Source organism: Mastigoproctus giganteus, chromosome 4, assembly GCF_048544385.1.
Source record: "Mastigoproctus giganteus isolate SK-2022 chromosome 4, ASM4854438v1, whole genome shotgun sequence".
NCBI classification, from domain to species: domain Eukaryota; kingdom Metazoa; phylum Arthropoda; class Arachnida; order Uropygi; family Thelyphonidae; genus Mastigoproctus; species Mastigoproctus giganteus.
Window position 1 is genome coordinate 105,985,089 of NC_143578.1, and position 25,215 is coordinate 106,010,303.

The following is a 25,215-nucleotide window of genomic DNA, read 5'->3' on the forward strand; positions in this document are numbered from 1 at the left end:
ATTGGAATAAGAATAATATATGCAAGGTATCTCTGAGTCAACTTTGTATATTATGATCATATGCTTTCTAGTTCAGTTGTATATTATGTTGTATTTATGTATGTAATAAATTTCATGTTTTATTTTCACTTTGAGTCCTGTTATTCTAAGTAACACACGCCTTGCTTGCCTGGTTAAGAGTTTGCTCTCCCACAATTTGGCAAGAGAATCCTGGAAACTGACTAAGGGGAAACAAAGAAAATTACCCTCATGATCCTGAGAATCTTCTGTAAGATGTACAGTGATAGTAGTCAGGTGGCAAAAGGTGGGGCCTTGTTAGGTGTGACGGCACCTAAGAAAAATATAAATAAGAGATATACAAGGAAAGGTAGTACTCTTCTGTGAATTGCAGGGAATAAATTTATATCATCCCCCCCCCCCCCCGACAATTGGCGATACGCCAGCCAGGATAATTCCCTGAAACGACAAATCAGCAGGCTGTGTCTCTCTAGAATAACTAAGATTCACTATAGTCAGTTGCTGAAACTGTAAAATTCAGCTGGCAAGCGAGAAAGTTTAATGATACATGTAGGAGAAATAATTAAGCAAAGAAAAATCAATGCTGAAATACTGAAAGTGTAAAAAGTAATAAGTTAATTAAAGCTAAGTGTGGATTTTAAGGGTCAAGTATCGATTTATAGTTGTTTATGTATTATTGAGTTGATTATTGATTGTACAGGTAAATTATCAAGGGTAGATAAGTGTGGATTCAAAGGGTTAATTATTGATTTATGAATAATTAGGTTGATTATTGATCTAATAGGCAAATTATTAATGGTAGATTGAACTGATTATTGACTTTAATTGATAAATTGTAGAGGAATCAACAGGTGCGTTATTGATTAATTAAAATTGATAGCTAGAAAATAATAAATATAAAAAATGCCAAAAAAAGGGTAGGAGACACAGTGAGGATGAATCTCCTACCATCATGAACATGCGGACCAAGACGATCAAGAAGTGAGAATGGTAAACATGGTAACCAAGGGGTCAGGACAAATTAAATACAGCGAGTATTTGAAAACATTTAAGGGAGGAACAGGTGAAAGAGTGGAAAAATTCATAAGTAAATTAAAGCAAATAGGGATAAAGAGGGGCTAAGCGACCTAGATGTAATAACAATAGGGAAATTTCAATTAGAGGGTCAAGCGTTAGAAAAATACAGACAGGCCACAATGGCAGAAGAAACAGAAACACTTCACAAATTTATAGAAACTCTAAGGAAGTTATTCGGGAGAAAGAACGATCTATCAACTAGCATAGGTAAATTAGGAAGGTATATATACAAACCACCCGTGAGACCGTGAGCGAATTTCATCAGCGCCTTTTAGATTTAAAACTAAATACAGAAGCGTTAGACTTAGAGAAACAGGAGTTTGAGAAAATATTGACACGGCAATTTATCACAGGGCTCCGGCAGATCGCCAAAATGGCTGCCGTTATGGAAGCACGTGTTGATTAACGCTCTGTTAATTTTGTGTTTAATTAGTGAGAAATTCTGCTACTACAGTCAGGATTAATTGCATACCGAGGTTTTTAAGGACAAGGATCATCGTGGTGAGTTTTGTTTTATGCTTCTTTGGGTCTTTAGTGTGCTTCAAGTCGTCATTTATTCAACGCCGGCGGTAATGTGTCTGCTTATCACAGCGGCATTATCCTGGAATTGAAGAGAGTGGCAAACAAAGGAAATTCCTGCTACCACGCTTGAACTGCACTCCTTGACTGGGGAGGGGTTCCACCCTGTGAAATGGCTACAATAACTTGTTTACCATGACGCTGATTCTTGTGGGCTCTTTACCATTTATTAATGTACAAATTTTAGCGACTCTTCATTAAATATATACTCAGTGCAGGGAACTATTTTTTACTGCGCCGTACTACACTGGGACGGCCAGCGACGTCACACGACTGCTTCACCGTAGTGGACACTAGCTTCGCTGACCAGTAACATCTCCTCTCGCTGTCTCTCTCCGTTTCATGTCACCTCATTCCCTGCAGCAATACTCTACAGCAGGAGGTCCCGCACATCCTTTGAGAAAACTTACTGTGACTAAGAGGATTAAGTTTTTGTGTGGCCACCAAATACGAAGTGTTCACTTTCATTTATTTTGTCAATTATGGAAGGGGCAACACGTTCTAAAAATGTACATAACTGCAGATTATGCAAACTAGAAATCAACAAAGAAAACAAAGGTGCAAACATCAAATGCTCCAAATGCAAATTCCAAATTTGCCAGAGCTGTTCAGGTCTTTCCTACATAAGCCTGAAAAAATTATCAAGCGCAGCCCGAGCGAAATTCGTTGCATACTGCTGCCGAAAAAAGCCGGCGAATGGGCAAGGGAGCCCCTCCCACTCAACCTTGAGCCCCCCTCCCAAACTGCTGCTTGACTCCCACCTGATGCTGCCGTGCCCACTGCAGCGTAGTAGAAGGCGGCACGTCAGTGACAGCCAGGTGTATTCAACTCAGTTCGATAAAAGAAGCCATGCTGAAGCTGTTACTAACTCAGGAGAGCTTACAGCACACGTACAAGGAGAGTGCACAGGGGAAGCAAGAGAACAACCGGAACTAGCTGCGTCCCAAAGAGATGTAAATGATGATAAACAGCAGGAGCCGCCCCTGGACCACACGCTGCCCGAGGGCACAGTCTATGAGAAAACCCTCGTATTGAAAACGGCCCTAGAACATATCTTTAGGGACAATCCCGATCGGGTATCCACAGGACTGAGGTCGCAAATAGTGACCATATTTCACAAAATTGAGACGATCCTCCATGACATGTACGTAGAAAGACAGAAAGCTAACGCACGGCCACAAGCATATAAAGAATGCGGGGCAAAACAAACGCCACAGCGCGTCCCGACATACTCGGAAGCGCTGAGGATCCCAATAGCAAAGGAAACCCAACGAACCGCAGAGACGCACCAGAAGAGGAAAACACTGTTGCCAACACCAAACCTGGTGATACTCCAACCAAAGGAGACTGGCAAGATCCCCTCTAGTGAGGAATTAAAAACAAAAGTAATTAGTAATATGAGGGAGGACCTTAAAAATACAAGAATAAAAGGAATACGGAAAATGAGAGACGTAGGACTAGTAATTGAAACCGAAACTAGACAAGAAATACAAAGCATCATAGAAAACCCCAAAATAGACGCTCTCGGATTAACGGCCCAGCCGCCCAAAAGGAAGGGACCGTCAATAATAATCTATGACGTCAATTCAGAAGTCACAGCAGCCCAGCTGGCCGAAGAGCTCTACCTCAGGAATCTGCAAAAGGAAATACCAGACAAAGAAACACACGAAGTAATAACCACAAAGTTTCATATAAAGGCGAGAGGAGGAATAAACAACAACTGGAGTGTGGAGCTTATACCGGAAGCTTGGCAACTCTTAAAGGACAGAACAAGGGTATATATTGAGTGGGGCAGCTACCGATTCCGGGAGCGAGTGGTGGTTCCGAAATGCTTCAGATGCTGCAAGTTCGGACAGACTACGCATGTCTGCACCCAGACAGTTCCAAATTGTGGACACTGCACAGAGAAGGGACACGCCTTTAAAGACTGTCCGCACAAAGACAAGGAAGCCACCTGCGCAAACTGTAAGGCAATGAAAATAGAACACGCGCATTCAATCAAGGACCCGAAGTGCCCAGTCTACCTTAAAGCCAAAAGCATATACCAAAATAGAATCGATTATGGGGACAAGAAATAAAGAGTATAATATAGCAATGATTAAGATAATCCAGACTAACGCGCAACGAGCCAAAACAGTGGCAGACCAAATCCGGGTCAGGACCGATGAGGAAGACACCGACATAATCATATTGCAGGAGCCATACGTTCACGCAAAGCGGGTGGTGGGGTATCCACTGCAATATAAGGCCGTCCACACGGAAGAGGACATCCCTTGGGCAGCGGTCCTAGTCAGGAACACCAAAATCACTGCAACAAAAGTAACTCAACTGTGCACGACCTGGGCTGCCTGTGCCCAGCTCATTACAGCACTAGGCTCCCTATATGTAGTGGCTCTTTACAGCAGGCCAGGCCAGGAAATTGAGACCACAATCAACTACCTGCGCCGTCTCCAAAACACTCTAATGAATGAAAAAATAATTATAGGAGCGGATGTAAACTGTCGCTCTCCACTATGGTACAGCATTACTGCCGACAGAAGAGGAACAACAAATGGGCAGCAACTCAAAAACTATCTGATAGGATCCCAATTTGTTGTACTGAACCAACCGCACCAGCTGCCAACATTCTGTAACACCCTCTGGGAGGCCACCATCGATATCACCCTAGCAACTAGGAACCTGGCGAACCACGTGACCGACTGGAGGGTGGAAGACGCTTGGACCACCTCGGACCATCGGGTCATCACCTGCAAAGTAACAAGAACGCTGCCAAGAACAACAGCAAATATACAAACACCCCACAGATACGCAGTTGCCAAGGCAGATTGGCCCAATACAAAGCGCTACTAACTACAGCGGTTAACAACAAACCTCCGTCCCTAGATCCACAGAATAATCCGAACGAACTGCAGAAGGCAATTACTAAATTGATGATAGATATCAGCAACCAAACTATCAGGAAGAAACACCCCCGGCTGGGCGCAGTCCCCTGGTGGACCTGGGACATTGCCATGCTCCGGCGACAAATGAACAAGAGTAGGAAGGACTTCCAGAGGGCCCGAAGAACATGGCCAGCAAATGAGGTTGAAGCCCTGAGGCAAATATATAGACAAATAAGAAACCGGTACACTGACGCCATAAAGACAAGTAAAAGACGCTCTTGGGAGTCCTTGGTCTCCACAGCAGGGAACAATGACCCCTGGGACATTGTCTACAAAGTAACAACCAATAGACTGCCTAGGGGGGAGATGATTTCTACCACTAGGACTCGGCAGGGAGATCTCACCATAACCTGGGAGCAGTCGATGAATAACATACTCGACACAATATATCAAAAACCAAATATGTTAACTATGCCAGGTCAGAAACAGACATGCGAGAGAAACGATAACTACAGAAACCAGGCGATTGAGCCTCCCTTCACCCTGGATGAACTCAGCGTGGCCACTAGTAGGGTCCGAAATAGAAAATGCCCGGGCCTCGATCTTATTGAGCCTGAAATACTCAAGAAAACCATCGAATACAAGCCGCACCTACTCCTTACACTGTACAATCGATGCTTGGAAACAGGACATTTCCCAACTGCATGGAAAACAGCAAATTTAAAACTAATACTGAAAAATCCTACCAAAAATCCAGAATTTCTGGATCCATATCGACCCATTGCACTGCTGCCAATGGCAAGCAAATTGTTTGAAAGATTACTCCATGTGAGAGTTATAAAACACTATGAAGCGGCAGGCCTACATGCCAGAAATCAGTATGGCTTCAGACCAGGATCCTCAACTGTGGACGCACTGGGAAACTTGTTAAGGATATTCCAGGATTGTAGACGAAAGTATCTGCTGCTCATCTCTGTTGACTTTGCTGGGGCGTTTGATTCACTTTGGTGGCCAAGCGCCCTGGCAAGGTTGAGGGAGGCTGAGGTGCCTCTTAACCTCTACAAAGTAATTGAAAGCTATTTAACGCAAAGAAGAGTGGAAATCAATGTGCACTATCAAAAAATAACAAGAGAGGTGCATAGAGGATGTCCACAGGGGTCGGTGCTCGGGCCGCTCTTGTGGACAATGGTCCTCGATGAATTCCTGACTATGGACCTGGGTTCTGTGGCAGCACACGCCTTCGCGGACGACTTGACATTGACGGTAGAGGCGGACTCCAGGGCCCAATTGGAGACGCTGGCAAATCAGGCACTGCAGCGGCTGCAGCAATGGGCATCAAAGAACCAGCTGAAAATATCGTCAGACAAGACCTCATCGATCCTGCTAAAGGGGACTCTGCAACTACGACGACTCCCGCAAATTAAAATCAACAATGTAACAATCAAATTTGTGAGCCAACTGAAGTATCTGGGCGTTATCCTAGATAAAAACCTGACGTTCCAGCCGCATCTGAAATACATCAGAAGAAAAATCAGAGGATACTCTGGACTGGTAACCAGAATCACAAGGAAAGATTGGGGACTCAAGAAAAAAGCACTGATGCTTTACTATAAAACAACCTTCCTGCCTGCAATCACCTATGCAGCAGCGGTGTGGTATCCAAAAACGACACTGGTAGTCAACAAAAGAACACTAGAAATGACCCAAAGGACCATACTGCTATCAACAACGCGCGCCTGCAGCACGGTAAGTACCCCAGCATTGCAGGTACTTGCTGGAGCGCTCCCTCTGGACCTGGAGGCAGTTCAGGCGGGGCTACTGTTTTTGCTGGCCAGGGGAGTGGCCGCTACCCACCAAGGATACACGACTGACCCGGCGGGCAACCTAAAACACGAAAAAAATAGGCTACAGACCCACCTCCTAGACCTTTGGCAGAGAAGATGGACAGAGACTACAAAAGGCGAAGTAACAAAAAGATTTCTACCAGACCTCCGGAAAATATACCCAAAACAGCCACCGTGGTACTTCCCAGGGTACCATATGACAACACTATTAACCGGACACGGACCCTACAAGGAGAAGCTGTTTGGCTTCCGGCTCGTTGAGGACCCCAACTGCATATGTGGGGAAAGTGAAAGCTGGAGCCACATAGTCTATGATTGTCAACACTATGAAGACCTCAGAGGGCGACTAATAACAAGGTTAAGATACTTCCCAAAAGGACTGGAGCACCACTTCCTGGACACTGAGGATGAATATAGGGCACTCTCCCAGTATGCGCAAGACCTATTCACCAGGAGAAAAACACTAATAGCTATCTACAGCAACGTACACAGAGATTGACAAAAATTGGTGCCAAATGTGACAACTGAAACCCCGCAGAGGACCAGTACTTGGACAAGAAGAGTGCTGATCACAAGGAAGAGAAAAGCAAGGACGGGGGAATGCAGCACAGACAGTAGAGAACAGAAAACGCAGCACAGTTGGAAACAGCTTGATGACGATCTGAAGAGGACACCCTAGCCCTCTTCATTTATTATTCCCACTTCCTTGGGGGGAGGGGACATTTTTGTTCCTTCTCCTCCACCCCCAAACTTCTACTCTGGTGGGGCATGGGCATGCCCCACTGAAAACTGGGGCTATCTACTCTACTGGCCCCATATTTCTGTCTTTTCCCCCCAATCTTCGGTCTCCCTCCCCTCTCTACCTTCATCATAGCGAAAGCCCCACACGTCAAAAACTTAATATGATAAAATTACCTTACGCCCAAAACTCGGCCTAGCAAACCAAAGCGACATTACCCCTACAACAGCGCAGATTTTTTATTTATTTATTTTTTCTTTATTTATTTATTTTATTTTTATATATATATTTTTATTTTTTATTATTATTTTTATTTTTCTTATATTTTATTTATTTATTTTATTTTATTATTTTTATTTTTTTTTATTTATTTATTTATTTTATTTTATTATTATTATTTTTTTCTTTTTCTTTTCTTTTATTTTATTTATTATTATTTTATATATATATATATATATATTTTAAGGTCCTAGCCGCCGAAATCCCAGGAAATTAAGCGGCAGGACCTGCCAGAGTGAATCTACAGCTGCTGGGTTCCTGGTCTGCCTCCACATGGCGTAAGTGGGACAACGTTGGGCCTCAATAGGGGTCCAACGGCTAAATGACCAGATGAACAATGGTACAGAACACAACACATGAACAATTCCCACACACTTTTAAATCTCTGGCATTTCCCAGTGAACTGGTTCACCACAATGAAAGCAACGCGGAGATAGGGGAAACCCCTGGTGCCATAAGACAACAACAACACACACTTACACACTTACACTTACAGGGCTCCGGCACAATTATAAAAAGGAAGTACTGTACTGAGAAAAAGACCTGAAACCTTGACGGAGGCCCACAGTATAGCACTGGAGGAGGAGGAGGAGACACTTGAAAATTTTAGTAGAAATACAGGAATAAGGGAGATAAACATGACAACTAATAAAAGACAACTGGGGACAGGAAAGGAGCTTGGGGAATGGGGAAATGAGATTCAGGAACTGTCAAAACACATAAATAGCATGGAAAGGAAAACGGAATGAATAATAAGGGAAAGGCTCTCCTTAAACTCTCTGCTACGTAAGCGCCCATGGCCTCAAGCATAACCTTATCAATTAAACAGAAACTGTTGAGTGCTTGCCAGCAAGTTGGTTTTGTCTGTTGTACCCCAAAATTAACATAACAGTTAACCAATTAGCATCACAAATCTTATCTTTCCAAGAACAGCTCTCTAAGACCACCTGGGCATTTGGCAATCATGACTATAAAGTTGACCTTGTTCGTGCGATAAAATAAACAACAGTTAAACTCACATTATCATTAACACATCAAAAATAGTACCATTCCTTAAAACTTAATCTATCATTTATTTAATTTTTATATTCAATATCACGTGTTCATGTTTTCTCTTTTTTCCTGTTGGCATTCCATATAAATTTGAACATTGAAGCTGAGCTGCATGTTCATATATCAGACCTGCAAAAACGAAGAAGAAAATCAAAGAAACCAGAGCGTAATGAATATTCAAGTTGTTTTCTTGGTGGTTGCAGTCTTTTTTGCGAGCTCAGTGCTTTCAATAAAGGAAGAAACTCTTAGGGCTTTCTGTGGTAACTATTATAATATATCTTGAAATTTAATCCTTTATTAGATATTCAACAAAAATAATTTACTCTGCTAATAATTCTATGAACACCACGTGAAAGTATGCGTACAATATGGTCAAAAAGTGCTTTCATATTTTAAAATTTAATAAAAAAAGACCAAAATTATGTACCTGGTACATAATGAGTTGCAGCCGCTTTACTCTGAGACTGATAATGTCACAGCGGCAGCCATTTATTAAAAACATATTTGCTGTAGGAACTCATTATGAAACTGGTACAGTAAAATAAAGCATTATGAAATTGATACAGTAATATGAAACTGCTACAGTAAAAGAAATAAAAATGTTTCGAATAATCTTCGAAATTAACATGATTATCCAATTCTAATGAGTCGTGCATTTTACGATATTTTTTGCGATAATCATGGCCATCGGTATCAATATACGAGTTTGCGACATTGGCATTTTTGGCGCTTCAAATCGACATTCGCATCGGTTTGCGTTATTATTTTTATAACAGGTAAAAGTATGCTTATGTTGCTGTAAATTTGAATAATCTGAAGTTTTCTCTATAGAACATAATGCATCTATCATTTGGATTGCTTCCTCCACCCCACCTTCTTTTTCTTCTAATGGTGCAGAGGGTGCACTGTTCATCCATAATAATACATGTGCATGTGGACTTCCTCGATGTTGAAATTCAATGCGTTTAAAGATTTTCACAATATAATATTTCCCCAAAGAACTATAGGTTTTCGATTTTAAAATTTTGAGTATACTCTCAACAATTTTATTCAAGTATATGGCACACGTTACGGAGTCTTCATTTATTAATGTAGCTCTTTCCATGTAAGGTAGATCCATAACTTCATTAGTTGTAATTTCTCGTTTATATCTGAATTTACATATACATAGTAATACGGGCCATGTTGGTTCACACGCACTCAACGTCAAGAACATTTTAGGTTTTCCTAATTGACGAATCATGGCAAACACATCTTGTTTGCGTTGACTCCAATAATATGCTGAATTGGTAATTGATTTTAGAAATGCCAAGTTAGACTCTAATGACTTGTTTTATAAATTCTTTCGATTCCAATATAGAACGAGTAATGTTAGCTGTTATTCCTACTGATTTAAATGCAATTTGCAAATTTTCTGCGGTACTTTTCTGCGGAAATAATTTTCATTTCCATATATTATATAGCAAATATTGGGGAGTTACTCCACGACGATCAGATCTACGAATTTCACCCGATGTCATCATAAAGGGAGTAATTTTAAATCCATTTTTAAATTTTCGTGCATGTCGCAAATATATAGCTGGAAAAGAAAGTTCTTCTACATGTATATCAAATATGAAACTTTTTGGAGATGATATGACCAAGTGCTATACATAAATATTTATCTTCAGACCATAAAGGAAATGGCAATAATTTATGCCGATATAAAAGCAGCCTTCGATAGTCTGGATGTACATGCCTTACTTCATCTGCTCCAACACGCCTTCCAAATAAAAGGAAATTTGCTGAAGTTCCTACAGACCCTACTTACTTGTCGGTCCATTTATTACCGCACAGATAGTCAGATCCTCCAACGCCAACTCCATGCAGGAGTTCCACAGGGTGGAGTTTTATCAGGACTCCTCTTTACCGTCATGATGATCCCGTTCTGCAACGGTAGGGATGATGTATGCACTTATGCAGATGACATTAAGATCCTAACACCCATCCAACCGTCCATGAACAACAGGGCATTGTGTGAGCAGATTAATTATAAGCTTCTGAACTTATTCGTGTACTTAGACAAATTTGGCTTGACCCTAAATCCTCAGAAGACAGTAATCATGGTGTACTCGCTCAAAAAATCGCCTACGCTCGTACACCCGAAACTTAATAGCAAACCTATCCCAGTTGTTGAGACGCATAGAGATCTGGGAGTAACATTTGATACGAAACTTACGTTCAACTCTCATATTGACCTGCTTGTGAAGAAAATGAACTACTTACGGTGGGCAACAAAACAGCACCTCTTGCACGTGAAACAGACTGCAACAACCGCACGATATTTAAGAACCACGGTGTATTCGGCCATTTTGTATGGCGCTGAATTGTGGGCGTCAGCCACCCCTACCCACATTAGGAGAATATATGCGAGTGAATTCTGGCTGCTGAAGTGGGCAAACCATAAGCACCACCTCCCTCAACAGTTAAGGACCACGCAGCTCTCTGAACAGCTTAAACTGCAGCGTTTACCAGACATCATTTCCTGGAAACGATTAATAACTGCAATCAAAATGATGACTGGCACGATATCATCACCATGCTTCTGGCAGCTTTGTGAGTGGCACATCCCGCCATCTGCATTAAGAGGTACAAAATCCTTGAGAATGAAAACCAACAGACTGAAGATGGCCGACAGGTTTATACCCGCCAGTGCGTTAGAATCAATTCAGTGCCTAACACATATCGGAATTGACCTACTAAGGCTCATAGAAGACCCGAAATATAGGAAACAAACCGCAGTGTGGCTCGCTGAGGCTACTGTTGCCTAGCAGTTGTGTGAATTTCTGTCGAACTGTGTGTACGCAATTGAATAATGTATATCTCGCACAAGTTGATCAGTGGATGTGATGTTAAGATGAACTTTTGTATTACAATTGCCAGGACTCTAGACAGAAATGTAGTGAAGAGTAATGTAGTTTAAATGTCATCTTTTCGTGTATATTTAACCTTTCTTGTATATTTTAGACATTCTTTTATTCGCATTTTATGATAATCCCCTGGCATTGTCTGCCGTGAAGGGAATTTGTCACTTACCAATGTACATCTATATTTTAAATTTGGTAGGACAAATAAAGATTTATATAATAATGTTTGTTGTTGAATAAAAAATAGTTCATCATCATTGTTGACAGGTTCCACAATTTCATCTGAATGTTCCTGTTCACTATCATCATTTGTCCCCAAGAAATCATCACTCACTTTTTTTTTTTTATACAAAGGTGAATTTATCAAATACCGTAACCATATTTTCATTATTTTCTTCTGCACACATCCTTGTAGATATGATGATTTATGTATGAGTCTTCGTTTTACATGTACATTAATGGCATAATCGTCATCTGATTCTCTAGGTAATTGATGAACCATCGTATTTACGTTAACTGGTACATTTATTACTTGTCCAATGATCCGCTCAGATGACCTTCACAAAAAGGAAGACAAAGAATGAAATTACACTGAAAATCAACGGGACCGTCATTGAAAAGGTAAACTCGCACACTGATTTTGGATTGAAGTGGGATGACAGACTAACCTTCAAAGACCACCTCAAAATGACCAGGCATAAAACGCTTGCTGCTCTCTGGGAAATCCGACAGGTGCTGGTCAGTCTTAGGCCTCGAGAGTTTATCTTGGATTACGTGCAAAGAAATTTGATCCCCGTACCACTCTATGCATCTGTGCTTTGGTCAGGGACCTCTACTGCTCAACTCAAGAGATTCCTTGGGACAGAGTATTGGCTCCTGAGATGGTTAAACAAGGTGATGGGCCACCCTTTTACCATCTCTCAGAGCGTGCTCTATGCAAACCTCGGCCTGAAACCATGGGGAAACCATCATCAAGGAGAGGAACCTGCACACATTGGCTCAACTCCTTTGTGGCCGAATGGATTCACCCGACATCTGGGATGTGACGACAAGCTCTCGGACTATCCAACGAACCCGGTGCAGTGCAACACCATGTCCACGATCTTTACTATAAAACCTGCAATACCTAGCCGGAAACACTGATCCTAATTCATAGGATCAGTGTTTCCGGCTAATACAGTCGGACCATATAACTCCCTCGGAATCGATGCCTCAGCTTTCTGCAGCTCGAAGCGCTACAGAGAAGACACCCTGAAAGAACTGTACAAAGTAGAACTATTGGCTGTACCACCTTCACAGTTTTGAAATTTCAATGTTATATCATGTCAGCTTACTTGTAAATACAATCTGTGTTCATATATTTTTTAAACTTAATGTGTTTATATATTTATTATATAATTTGAATATTTGTTATGTACACCCCTCTAGCCGAACCAGGCTGTTCCGGGGTGCCCACTGATGTGGAAAAAATATATGTTAATAATAATATTGTCCATGTTCATAACGTAAACGACGAATTTGCATAGAGAGTAATCGTGGTGATATTAAACGCTCAGTTACAATATCCAGTGCAGGCAAATCAGTAGGATATGTTGGATATATAAATCAATTTGACGTGGCCATAGTTAGTATCCGTCCCTCTTTTAATGAAGTATGACATGTATTACACGTCATGAAAGTACTCACTTCTTGTAAAGGAAATTCATTTTGAAGTAATTCATATGAAGTTGTTGGAAATGGTTTCAAATCTAATTGAAACCATAAACGATCACAAACATCACAGACAGTGCGTAGCACACGCTTCTTGATTAGACCGGGGTTCGAACCCGTGACCACCAAATACGGAGGATGCGGAAAGGTCAGGGAATGACCACCGTATATCCCCGGAACAATATGGCCTTAGTTGCTAATGCTCCTAAAAACCAAATAACAACAAGTATCAGGCATAGTAGAACTCTGTAGTTGACAAGTATCAGGCATATTAGGCCGCAGTAAGCCGAGTGGTCAGGCGCGCGGGTGCATAAGTACACGTGCCTTGAGTGACCGGGGTTCAAACCCGTGACTACTGTTTCTTGTACTCTGTCTATCTTGTGAACGCCTCTGACGGGAGTATAAACAGAAAATTTATTATTATTATTTATTAACTCTGTAGTTGACAAGTATCAGACATAGTAGAACTCTGTGGTTGAATTTCATTATGATTCGGAATAGTTTGAATTTCTAATTTCCTTTTCTTCCATTCACGATATTCCTTCATTATTTCAGCTCGAGTTTTTTGGGTTCAGTTTGAGAACTCCCAGGCATAACGAAACACTCTTATTGAATTTCATCTGGATTCACATTTCTGTCCAACTTCCCTTTCTTTCTTTCACGATATTCCTTCGAACGCTGGGCTATAGATATGGGCCATAATCATTATGATGATATAACGGTATAACGTAGCGTTCACTGCTCAATTGTAGTTGTGTCACTGCAACTTGTTGCGTCACTGCACTCAACAAGTACAACGCATGCGCATCGGGTCTCGTGACGATTTGTAGGTAACGTAACGCTTTTTTGCAAATATCGCCGGTAAAAACGTTTTTAACGTCAATAATTAATGATTAATAAATTTTAAAACAGTTTTTATATTTGTAATCAATACATGTGGGATTTTTAAAACTAGAATGCTTTAAACGATTTCACCACCAGGGACGAACGAAGTGATTAATTTTTCAAAATTAGTTGCATTTTTAAAAATTAAAGTTATTTAATTGTATTTAACTGTCATTTTAAGTTATTTATTATTTCACTGATAGAAGGAATTTATCCAACGTGTTTGAAAACCGCATTCATTTGTCCTATTTACGAAAAAAACTCAGGAACTATCGTCCTATAGTTCTTTTAAATTCTTTAACTAAACTATTTGATTACATAATATCACAGAAACTAACAATGTATCTTAAACAGTATTTGCTAATGCCCAGCATGGTTTTAGACTGAGGATCGGTGATAACAGACCTGTGTTCCAATGGCAACATGTTAACACAGCAATTGACAGGGGAATGCAGATAGATGTTATTTACACCGACCTCTCCAGGGCTTTTGATTATGTACATCACGAGCTCCCCTTACTGCACGCTTGTAGTATCCGGGACACTCTACTGCAGGGGTCGGCAACCTGCGGCTCTTTGAGCATGTAACTACGGCTCTTTACCTTTTAGCCCACATGAAGCAAAGTTTGAAATGGAGTTAGAGGACTTAAAAATCAAGAACATGTGGAGTGCAAGACTAAAATGCCTTAAAACTGAAATTGAGCATTTGGAGAGCAAAAGGCTACCCTTGCAATTCTACATAAATGGATGCTGATAGATGAGTTGAAAAAGCAAGACCAAATTGTGTTCGATGGGTGGTGTAGCTTACCTTGGAAGGCCGCCGTAGCCTAGTGGTCAGGCGTGCGGGTGCATAAGTACACGTGCCTTGAGTGACCGGGGTTCAAGCCCAGATTAACCCGGGCGAACATATCTCAAAAATTAATGAAAAGATCAATCGAAAGCTACACGACTTAGAATCCTATCTCCATCAATTTGGACTACTTATTAATCCTGCAAAATCAGCCCAAATTGTCTTTTCGTTGAAGCACCAATCCACTGACGTCCAAGCTTCTCTAGATGGCATTCTCCTTCCAGTGGTAAATACACATACAGACCTGGGAGTAGTTTTCGATTACAAACTGACCTTCAAGCCCCACACTGACAAGCTCATAACAAAATTCTGCAAAATGCGGTGAATTACCAAACAACAACTACTCTACATTAAGGATCTGGATGTGACTCGGCGGTACGTATACACCTCTGTATACTCCGTCGTGTTATACGCCTCAGAAATATGGGCATCTGCAGCCCCCACGAATATCAAGCGTGGGTACTCCTCCAAATACTGGCTCCTTCGTTGGATCACACATAAACATCATCGTCCACCCTAGCAAAGAACAACTGCGATGGCAACCGCACTGAACTTTGCCCGACTGCCAAATCTTATAATGGAAAGACGCCTCACCCTAACTGTCAAAATGACCACTGGAATAATCTCGGAGCCAAACATATGGGAACTGTGAATCTGGAGAATCCCTCAACCCGAACTCAGGTCAGCTCCAACACTTATAGCCAACCATAATAGACTAGTCCTTAGCGACCGATTTCTCCCCCAAGCAGATACTTATCACAGTCCAAGCAATCGAAGGCGACCTATACAAATTTGTCAAGGATCGCAAATACCGGAGAGAGATCCTTGATGACCTAAACTCAACCAGGCAAACTGCACAGTAATGTCGCAGTATAATACATTTAAAAAGGATGTCTGTATAATATTGTATATAATGTAAAAAATACTGTATAATATTTTTATGAATATTGTGAATAATTTAACTGAAACTTATTATGTTGTTGGCCCTGGGAGATGAACCCGAACTTCGATGTGGGCCCCGTCCTCAAGGCCTTTGTCCACCAGCCAATGTGAAGCCTCTGGCATTCCTGCCGTGAAGGGTAAATTGTATACATCCTTTTGTAACAATAAAGATTATATATACATATATAAATTTGAAAATATTTGCATTTGGACTCCTCTCAGTTTTTGGTGGTGGCACCTCCGTAGCCAGGTGGGAAGGAGCAGCAGTGCGTAGCACACGCTTCTTGATTAGACCGGGGTTCGAGCCCGTCACCACCAAATACGGAGGATGCGGAAAGGTGAGGGAATGACCACCGCATATCCCGGAGCAATATGACCTTAGTTGCTAATGCTCCTAAAAACCAAATAACAACAACAGTTTTTGGTTCGACGAATTTCTGCGGGCAAATATTTTCGAACATGAATATATTAAAAATAAATCAAGAAACCGTCTGAACAATGCGAGTCTCTCAGCATTCTTAAAGATGGAAATTACGGCATACTTCCCCGATGCTGAGAGACTCGCTCAAGAAGTTCAGCAGCAAAAGTTGCATTAATTAGAAATATTATTAATAAATAATATTTCAATATATATATATAATAAAAAAAACTTTCCCACTCTATTCCATTTCTTAAAAAACTACCCCCTCCCCCCCGGTTGAACTGAAGTGCGGCTCTTCGGATTCTCTCTTTTTTTATAATCAGATCAAAAATGGCTCTTCACTCAAAAAGGTTGGCGACCCTTGCTCTACTGAGTTGGCTAAAAACTTATTTATCATCCATTACGAGAATAAAGGGTAAAAATATCAGGACAAAGATCTTATCAATTGACATTCAACCATGGTGTTACTGAAGGCTATTACTAGGATAAGATTTATATATAAATCTTTAAACAATACTATTTTAAATAAAGAATGGCTCCATTACATTTATTATAAAGTTCCTCACAAAAGTTTAAGTAAAGACACACACTGTAGTCTTGGCCCTCTACTTGGCTCTCTACTTTTCAGCAGATATGTGAACGATGTATTAATTTCACTGAATTCGTCATTCATCATTTTCACAAAAACCTTTATAAATACAATTATACAATAAATTATTTTCTAATACAAAGAAAATTATAAATAAAAGATCTAGATCTAGGAATTATATTTTCGTCAAACTACAGATTTAAAAAAGTCACATTAACATAATATCAAGAAAAAGTTATATTTTGGGCCTCATAAAACGTTTTTCATATAGTCTAAAATCACTTAGTCAAAAAAAATATATTCAACTATGGAAATTCCTATTTTGGAACACGGATCCTCTGTATCCTTATCAAAAAAACATATAAATAAAAATAGAAACAGTTCAAAGAAAAGCAATAAAGAACTTAATTACATTAAAAGATAGCACGTCAGAATATCACAGTCCAAATTACCTCAGTTACTTGAATAACCTAAATCTAAATGTATTAGAACATCGAAGAACTATTACTAGGATAAGATTTATATATAAATCTTTAAACAATACTATTTTAAATAAAGAATAGTTTCCTTACATTTATTATAGAGTTCCTCACAAAAGTTTAAGATCAGGACAAATTATTTTATTTGAGCTTTCGAACTGACTATGGGCCAACAGTCCTCTTTACAGATAGCTAAATTTATTGAACACTAACGACATTTACATCATATAATGAATTTTAAAATCAGTATTGCTGTTTAATATAAAGTTTAACAGATTAATGTTTTATTTTACTTCGTTTTATTAAAATCATTAAAATTGTGTATTATGACACGTGCATTATAATCGGTTTTTACTCTGTCTTGTATGAAATAATAAAAAATAAATAAAAATAAAAGTAATACTTAGATTCCGGTTATTTGGGCCACCGGTTAATCGGGGCAAATCTTAAAAAACAGAACCCAATCGAGAAAATAGCCAGAGTTTACTTCGCTTAATTGGGACAAAATGCCGTTTAATCGGGGCAGGAGACCGCAGCACTGAAGATTACCCTACGATTGTCTCCGACCGTACATGTAGTTTGGTCGGATTTCTGGAGGTCACAACCATAAAACAATAAAAACAATTAGCAGTCACCTGTTTATTGGGCTTTTGTGTTAGTGAAATCTATCATAAACTGATAGTAAACTCGATCTTACTGAATTTGCGATAATACCGACAGCTGGAATTCTGTGGGTTATTATGGTACAATGTGTTTACACTTCTATGGAATCTTCAATCATATAAAAAAATAATTTTCAGAATCTGCTCTTCATTCCTATTTTTAAAGCTTCGTAATTTGTTACTCCGTTCTCACTTGCGCGTATCGTGTTACTTGCAATTTGTGTGCCGTGTTCTTTGTTATTGATTGCTTATCTTTTTACTGTTTTAAATTTTAACTCCCACCCACAAATGACAGTGAACAGAAATGTCAACTAGTTTAGTTAGTATGTACATATTACAGTACGTATTAATTCTTCCGATTATCACGTATATTCTTCCGAATTTCACGTATCATTTAATTTTTTAATTGGTAAGGTAATAAAGGGTAAATTTGTACTCAATATATCTTTATTTTTATAGCCTGTGGATAATATTCCTCCTATTTTCGCTAATTAGAATCGCGGTTTAATTGAATTAAAATTCAATTCACAAACATAATCACAATGACCGGCGCTTATTACACATCGTATAGTGAACGGTACTTTACAATGGTGACAGTAAACCAATTGTAAAGGGGGGGGGGGGCATTGTATTTTTAACTATTTACGTGAAACTTCGGATAATTGGGGCAGCCGCTTAATCGGGCCAAAATGCACTAGTCCCGATGTGTCCCAAATAACCGGAATCAACTGTATTTTCTCCAATCTTTATTGACGATCAAATCTCCACGTGTCCACCATTATTTTCGCATAAGCAATCAAAACAAGGCATAGTGTTCTTCACAATTGCCTTCAAAATTTCCAATGGAATGTCACTACTCCCGACGGACTGCTTCCTTCATATCTGAAAGAGTTCAGAAGAAACCTCTGTAAACGCGATGTTTCAGATAACCACACAATTAAAGTCTGCTACAGTCAAGTCCGGCGATCATGCAAGCCAAAGATTTGGAAAATGGCCACTAATAATTCGCTCTTCCGTGAAGGAGTATCATAGGATTTAGAAGCCTTTTGACATATCATCAATATGACGAGTAGCACCATCCCCCATGTACTACGATTATGTTTCCATGTAAACCACGACCATTAATTCTCGGATAATTTTAGCCGCGATGTGCTGAGATATCGGTTTTATTTTATTATTTTATTTTTTTCTGAAAACCCCAAACACGAGATGTATTAGAACCTATGGTACTTAGTACGGTTCAAGGGCTGAAGATGAAAGAAGATATTTGTTAACATTAGACTTGAAATTCTGTAGACTGTAATTTTCAGGAAATACATGTGAAGGAAGGTTGTCCCAAGAACCGACGCTGAATGAATAAATGAGGAAGAAGAAAAGTTAGTTCTGTGAGCTTGAAGTTGGACAGTAAAAGTATGTTGACTGGTCCGGGTGCGTGCAATACCACCACTTTGCTTATTGGAGGCTTAAAGTGGTGGAATACATGTTTAGTGTCCAGAGCAAAGCTCCGGCAAACTCTCTCCCATCTCTTCCATCATGCAGTATGATTGATGTCTTAATCATGCAGTATGATTGAATTCTCTAGGAAGCTTCCGGGTCAGATCTGCTAGTGTCTAATCTCGCTGCCTCTAATCTGCCAGATAGTGAGTGGAGGGAGTCCGAGTAGTGTGTATGAGCTTTTGTCGAGGCCATTTTTTGGATATGATATACTCTTACCATGTGTACTCCATATCCAAAAAATGTCATTATAACATAAAGCATGTCGCCCCACCTTTTCTTACTACTGAATACACTACGAACTGTCAAACTAATAGAACAAACTTATCTGCGAGAAGATCTAAATCTTTCAAATCCTTCCTCGTTCATTTCACAAATATACATGGTGTCAGTTCTAATTTCAGTGATGTCCATTTTCACTCATAGTCTGCCAAACCCATGTACTTTTTCTGGCAGGATGCCAGTTATCCATTGATTCAACCACTGCTCGTCTCATTTGTCCGAATTATTCACTGTATGATTCTTTTTGCGTCAAAGGTGGTATTTGTCCGTTCTGATATTCCGTGTTAGAGACTTAGTAATTTAGAATATCCTCTTTTCGAACTTATTTGGCTTAAAAACTCTCTACGACATTCTGTCAGATTCATCTGTTGTCTCTATCGTTCTCCCAACTCCACGAATCACTTGGAATTCTTTGACTTCATCTCTTTGAAACTTCTCTACTAATGCTAGTGTTTCCCAAGGTTCAGTTATTTCTGCCACTCTTTACCTCTTGTATATTAATGACCTCCTTCCATTGACCAGAAATTCTGTCCATAGTTTTGCTGATGATAGCACATTGCATTCCACCTTCCAGTTTTAGAAACCTTGCCCTGCACAAACAGCTTCAACTTTTAGCATTAGCATTAGTAGAGGCATACGATGCAAGAAATCAAGCTTATGCAGCATCAGCCAAAAAAAAATAAATAAATAACTCTCCTATTTCATCCCTTTGTTCATTCCAAATGCCTGTCCAGTTCAGCCTTAAATTTATTTAGGCTGTCAACTTCCACAACAAAAGATAGAAGTCTGTTCCACCAATCAACTACCCTCTGACTAAAGGCAAATTTCCACACATCTATTCTACAACTGTTTCCTTGATATGAACTTATGTCCCCTCAGGTTCTTAATCTGAGCAAAAGGAAGAATCCCATTAGCATTCAGCTTGCTCAACTCATTCAAGGCCTTATACACCTCAATCAGATCATCTCGCATGTGCCTACTTTCCAGACGCTGCAATCTACAGAACTTTAGCCTTTCTTGGTAAGAGCACCCCTTTGTTCCCCTCACAAATTTTGTTGCCCTTCTTTTTACTCGTTATAGCAACTCCACATCCTTCATAAATCGAGGCCTCCAGACCTGTATACAGTACTCAAAGTGTGGCCCGACCATTGTCTTATACAACGGGACAATTACCTTCCTGTCCCTGCCAGCAAAATTCCTATATATCACTGACAAGACTCCATGAACTGCCATGGCAGCCCATTTGCACCGCTCAGTGAACTTCATATCTGACCGCACGATAACCCCCAGTCCCTTTCACTTTCCACTGCCCTGAGTGTAGCACACACAGTTGGTACGTTTCTCTTGGGTTATTGCTACACATATGCAGTACTTTGCATTTGCCAATGTTAAACTTCAGTTTCCATTTCTCAGCCCATTTTCCCAACTTATCTAGATCCAGTTGGAGTAGCATAAGTCTTTACAGTCGTTAACAACCCTTCCAACCTTTGTATCATCTGCAAACTTGGACATCAATGATATTGATGAAGATATAGCAGGCTTAATGTCTAAATACATATGAAGTACATATGTAGATATCTGTACTATGCATGAGTCTGGGTTAGTCCGTCTTTCGAGAGGGTAGCATAATATTTTAATATTTTGACTTACGTTGGTCTAGTAATGTCATAAAAAATTAAAAGAAAACAATGTTATATAATTAAATTTCTTTTCTAAAAAGTCAGCCAATTTCGTTTGTTTCATTATCCCTCGTGCCTTTTGGGAGACAATGTTATGAATTTTATGCAAAAGTAACACTTGCGTAGCATCTACTTCTTGTACCTCGAACCACCCAATGCACTTAGACAACATAGCTTCAGAATCATCAGAAATAGTCATCACTCTTTGCACAATTTCATCGTCATCTAAAATTTCGCATCCGATGCCCGTTTTGTCCATCTCCAGCCAATCATTTACTTCCTCCATAGAAATAATTTTAAAACCAGGAACATTCTAACATAACTGAAAATTTTCAGTTTCTCTTGGAATGGTTTCTGTATCAGTTCAATATACTTCTGGCCACAACTTATTCCATCTTCTTTGTATTGTTTGAACTAGAACATCATTCCAGGCAACAGCGACATTGAAAATTGCTATTTTATAGTGTAACTCTCCCAAAACTCTAGCAAATCTAATTTATTTTCTGCCGAAACAAGTTTTTGAATGAACATTTTGCCTTGGTCCATCGGTTGAATGAGAGATGTCGTGTTTGCTGGCAGATATTGGAATGATATTTTGCCATCATCGCTTTTTAAATCACGTACGTGTATCGGATGATTAGGCGCATTGTCCATCTGTAGCATTGAATATTCTAATAAACCTTTTGATGCCAAATGTGATCCTATACATGGTACAAATATTTTATGAAACCGATCATCAAATATATCTTGGCTCATCCACGCATTGTTTTGTGAGAAATATTTAACTGGAAACTTCTCGAATATCCACTACCAATTCCTTAAATGCTGATCTCTTGGTAATTCTCCAGTGGGGCAGTGATAACTTAGTTGATTACAATCCTTTTAGAACTCAGTCCTGTCTTATATCTCGCAAAAAGGATTCTTCCGCTCCTATGCTTACCTTCGATGACACTCCGATTTCTAGGCAAGGTCTATTGGGGATTCCCTGAGTTCTACTCTCTGTTTTGTCATAAGCACATTACAAATACAGTATTACTTCTTCTGCATCTAAAAATCTTGGTTTTCTCTTTCGCTCTCGGGATTACTTTTCTTCAAACAGCTGTTCACTCTGTACAAATCGCAAATCCGCCCTACCATGAAGCATTGTTCCCACATCTGGGGCGGTGCCCCCAAAACCTCTCTCAGGCTTCTAGATTCCATTCAAAAAAGGGCACTTAGGTAATTAATGACTCCTTTTTAACAGAGTCTCCACTCTCTGTCTCACAGATGCTCTGTTTCTGCTGCATACCTTTTCTATAGATACACCATGGGCACTGTTCTTCTGAATTGGCTTTTATAATTCCGGCTCTCTCTTCCAAAGCAGTCTGAACACGTGCCGCAATCAGTCCGGGGGCCTATTCAGGGAGGATCAGAGGGGGCATATGCCCACCCTTAACCATGCATATAAGTGTTCCATGCAAAAAAACACTCAAATACCTGGTCGTCATGCCCCCCACCCCTTTACGACGATATCTAGATAAGGTACTGCAGCTTGTTAATATTTTATTACAAGTTTAATTTACTATTGTTTTATGCCTTGTTTGTTACTTTTATTATAAAATTTTATTATTGTTTATTTCGTCTGATTTTGGAACTTCTCTGTAATGTTGAAGTATAAATTAAAAAAAAAAAAGCACATAATCCAAATTAGACAGACTTCTCCTAGTCTTGTCACTAATTTTTGATTCTTAACCTTTTTGTATAGTCGCTTCCCTTCCAGTTCTTTAAACATGCAAACATCTGGCTCGCTTTTGGTAATATAGTATAGTTGACAATAAAACTGCAGAGATTAAAAAGAATACTTTCTTCCAGGCAAAGAGAGTGAGGAAAAAGATGTTCTCGTGAAATGTGCGGAAGAGAAAGCTTCAGATGCAGTAAGTAAAAAATTCTAAAATTTCAGTTTTAATTATTCATACTTTTTCTTTACATTTCTTGCCTGTTACTTTTTAGGCTAATTCGGTAGCAAAGTATTCAGGGAGTAATACCGAAGCATCATATGATAAGTAGTCCAATTAAGAGGAAAATATCAGACAAGAACTGGCAGCTGGAATCTGGTTCGCCTTTAGCTCTCGGCTCTAGCGATAGCGCATTGGGAATGCATTAGGGTCGCTGCTTTCTCTCACACTGGATTCAATTTCCCTTGTCAGTTGAAATTGAGAAATAATTGTACTCTTAAAGATAAGAACTTTTATTGGCTGTTCTAGTAGGTCTAAGGAGAACATCGCAAGGTGTTTTCTCTCAGAAACTCTAGTTTTCATCAAACAAAACCGGAGAACCAATCATTAAATACACAAAATTTGCAAACATGTTATTTTGACCTTCATGATCTTATCTGCGTCCATACAAATTCTAAACAAACCTAAACCGGCATGCCCACGCAAGGTCAGTCCCAGGATTTTTTAAAGGGGAGCAATATCAGTGTTCAGGAAATGATTAAGCTTTGATCATCATGCCGTGCTATGTGCCCTATGTCTGTCAATGACGTGTGTTCTATGGTCGATTTGTCTGTTTGCTGGACGAAAAACCCCAGTTTCTGTGGGGGAATCTTACTATCTACGCCTGAGACCGACTAACTCAGCCACGGAATGAAAAAAGCCCATTAAAGTTCCTCACGTCATCGACGGGATTCGAACGCGGACCTTTTCCACACCCGGTGTGGGGAAGACGTACCACTGTGCTACCACGCAGACAGCCATTTCGCTAACAATGGATTACACTGGTGTACACTGCTGCTCACTAAAAATTACCAGCAATGTCTTCTATTATCTATAGAATGTTCGAACTCTCCTTAACTGCGGAATCCCAATAGCGATAATCTGTTGAGACATCAGTTGATGTCCTGTAATTATATATGATGCTTTCTTTAATATATTTCTACTGATTTGAACACGTGGGCATTACAAGAATGTCATTTTTTTTAGCTCGTTCAATTTGTCAGAAATAAAATTCTATTTTATTATTCGTGTTTATGGTTTTCTGTTTCTTGTATTTTAAAAGGTATTTACTGCAGAAAAACTGCATATTATTTATACTTACTTGCTTTATGTATAACTTTGTATACCGAACTCGTTCTATTTAATTACAGGTGAGAACGAAGTGGAGGGAATGTAAAATGAAAGTTTTTCAGAAAAATTTTTCACTTCTAGAAATAATGGAGAAATTCTGTAAGGATGGAATCAATTCAGAGGTAAATCAAATGAATTGTCAAATTTTCCAAAAGATCGAAATATATCTAAATAACATGCCATTATGATAGTAAAAGTGAACTTAAATAAAATAAAATAATCAGCACATGACAAGACGAACGACATTAAAATATCAACTGAATATCTACCGTTAATATAAATACTGAAAAACCAAATGTATAACCTTGAGTGGACCGGGGTTCAAGCCCGTGACTACTAAATACGATAAATATTTGTATTTTTTTGACGATTTATTGTAAACTCTACTGACTTGGTTGTCGTGCCAGAGTATAAACAGAATATTTATTTAGTTATTTAATATAACATCGTGTATCTCTAAAGGTCTAAACGCAGAATGACTCATCAAGTCATCAATTTACATAGACCTGAAATTCAAGTTTATAGTTGTTCAGCAATCGGGAAGTGATACGGCTAGCCCTATGGTGGGGAGCATATAGCAACAAAGAAAGATAAAGGACACTACATAAAAAGAAAACATCTAAGTCAGGGGTGAAAAACTTAATTTGTGAAGCGATCGACTTTTTTTCTTCAAAATGTGCCGCGATCTATCAGCTCAAGAAGTTCATTGCACATGGTTAAAAAGATTAATCAACACATTGAA

At 39.5% G+C, this 25,215-nt stretch overlaps 1 protein-coding gene across 1 annotated transcript in view; it reads left to right on the forward strand.

Moving 5' to 3' along the window:
- Positions 1–8,571: 8,571 nt before the first annotated feature.
- The window catches only part of LOC150086967 (uncharacterized), a 38,229-nt gene continuing 21,585 nt past the window's right edge, over positions 8,572–25,215 (forward strand). The window contains exons 1-3 of the mRNA XM_090372859.1: positions 8,572–8,731; positions 23,221–23,282; positions 24,494–24,595. Coding sequence (XP_090228985.1) covers positions 8,584–8,731; positions 23,221–23,282; positions 24,494–24,595 — 312 coding nt within the window. The 5' untranslated portion in view covers positions 8,572–8,583. The remainder of the gene's footprint in view (positions 8,732–23,220; positions 23,283–24,493; positions 24,596–25,215) is intronic.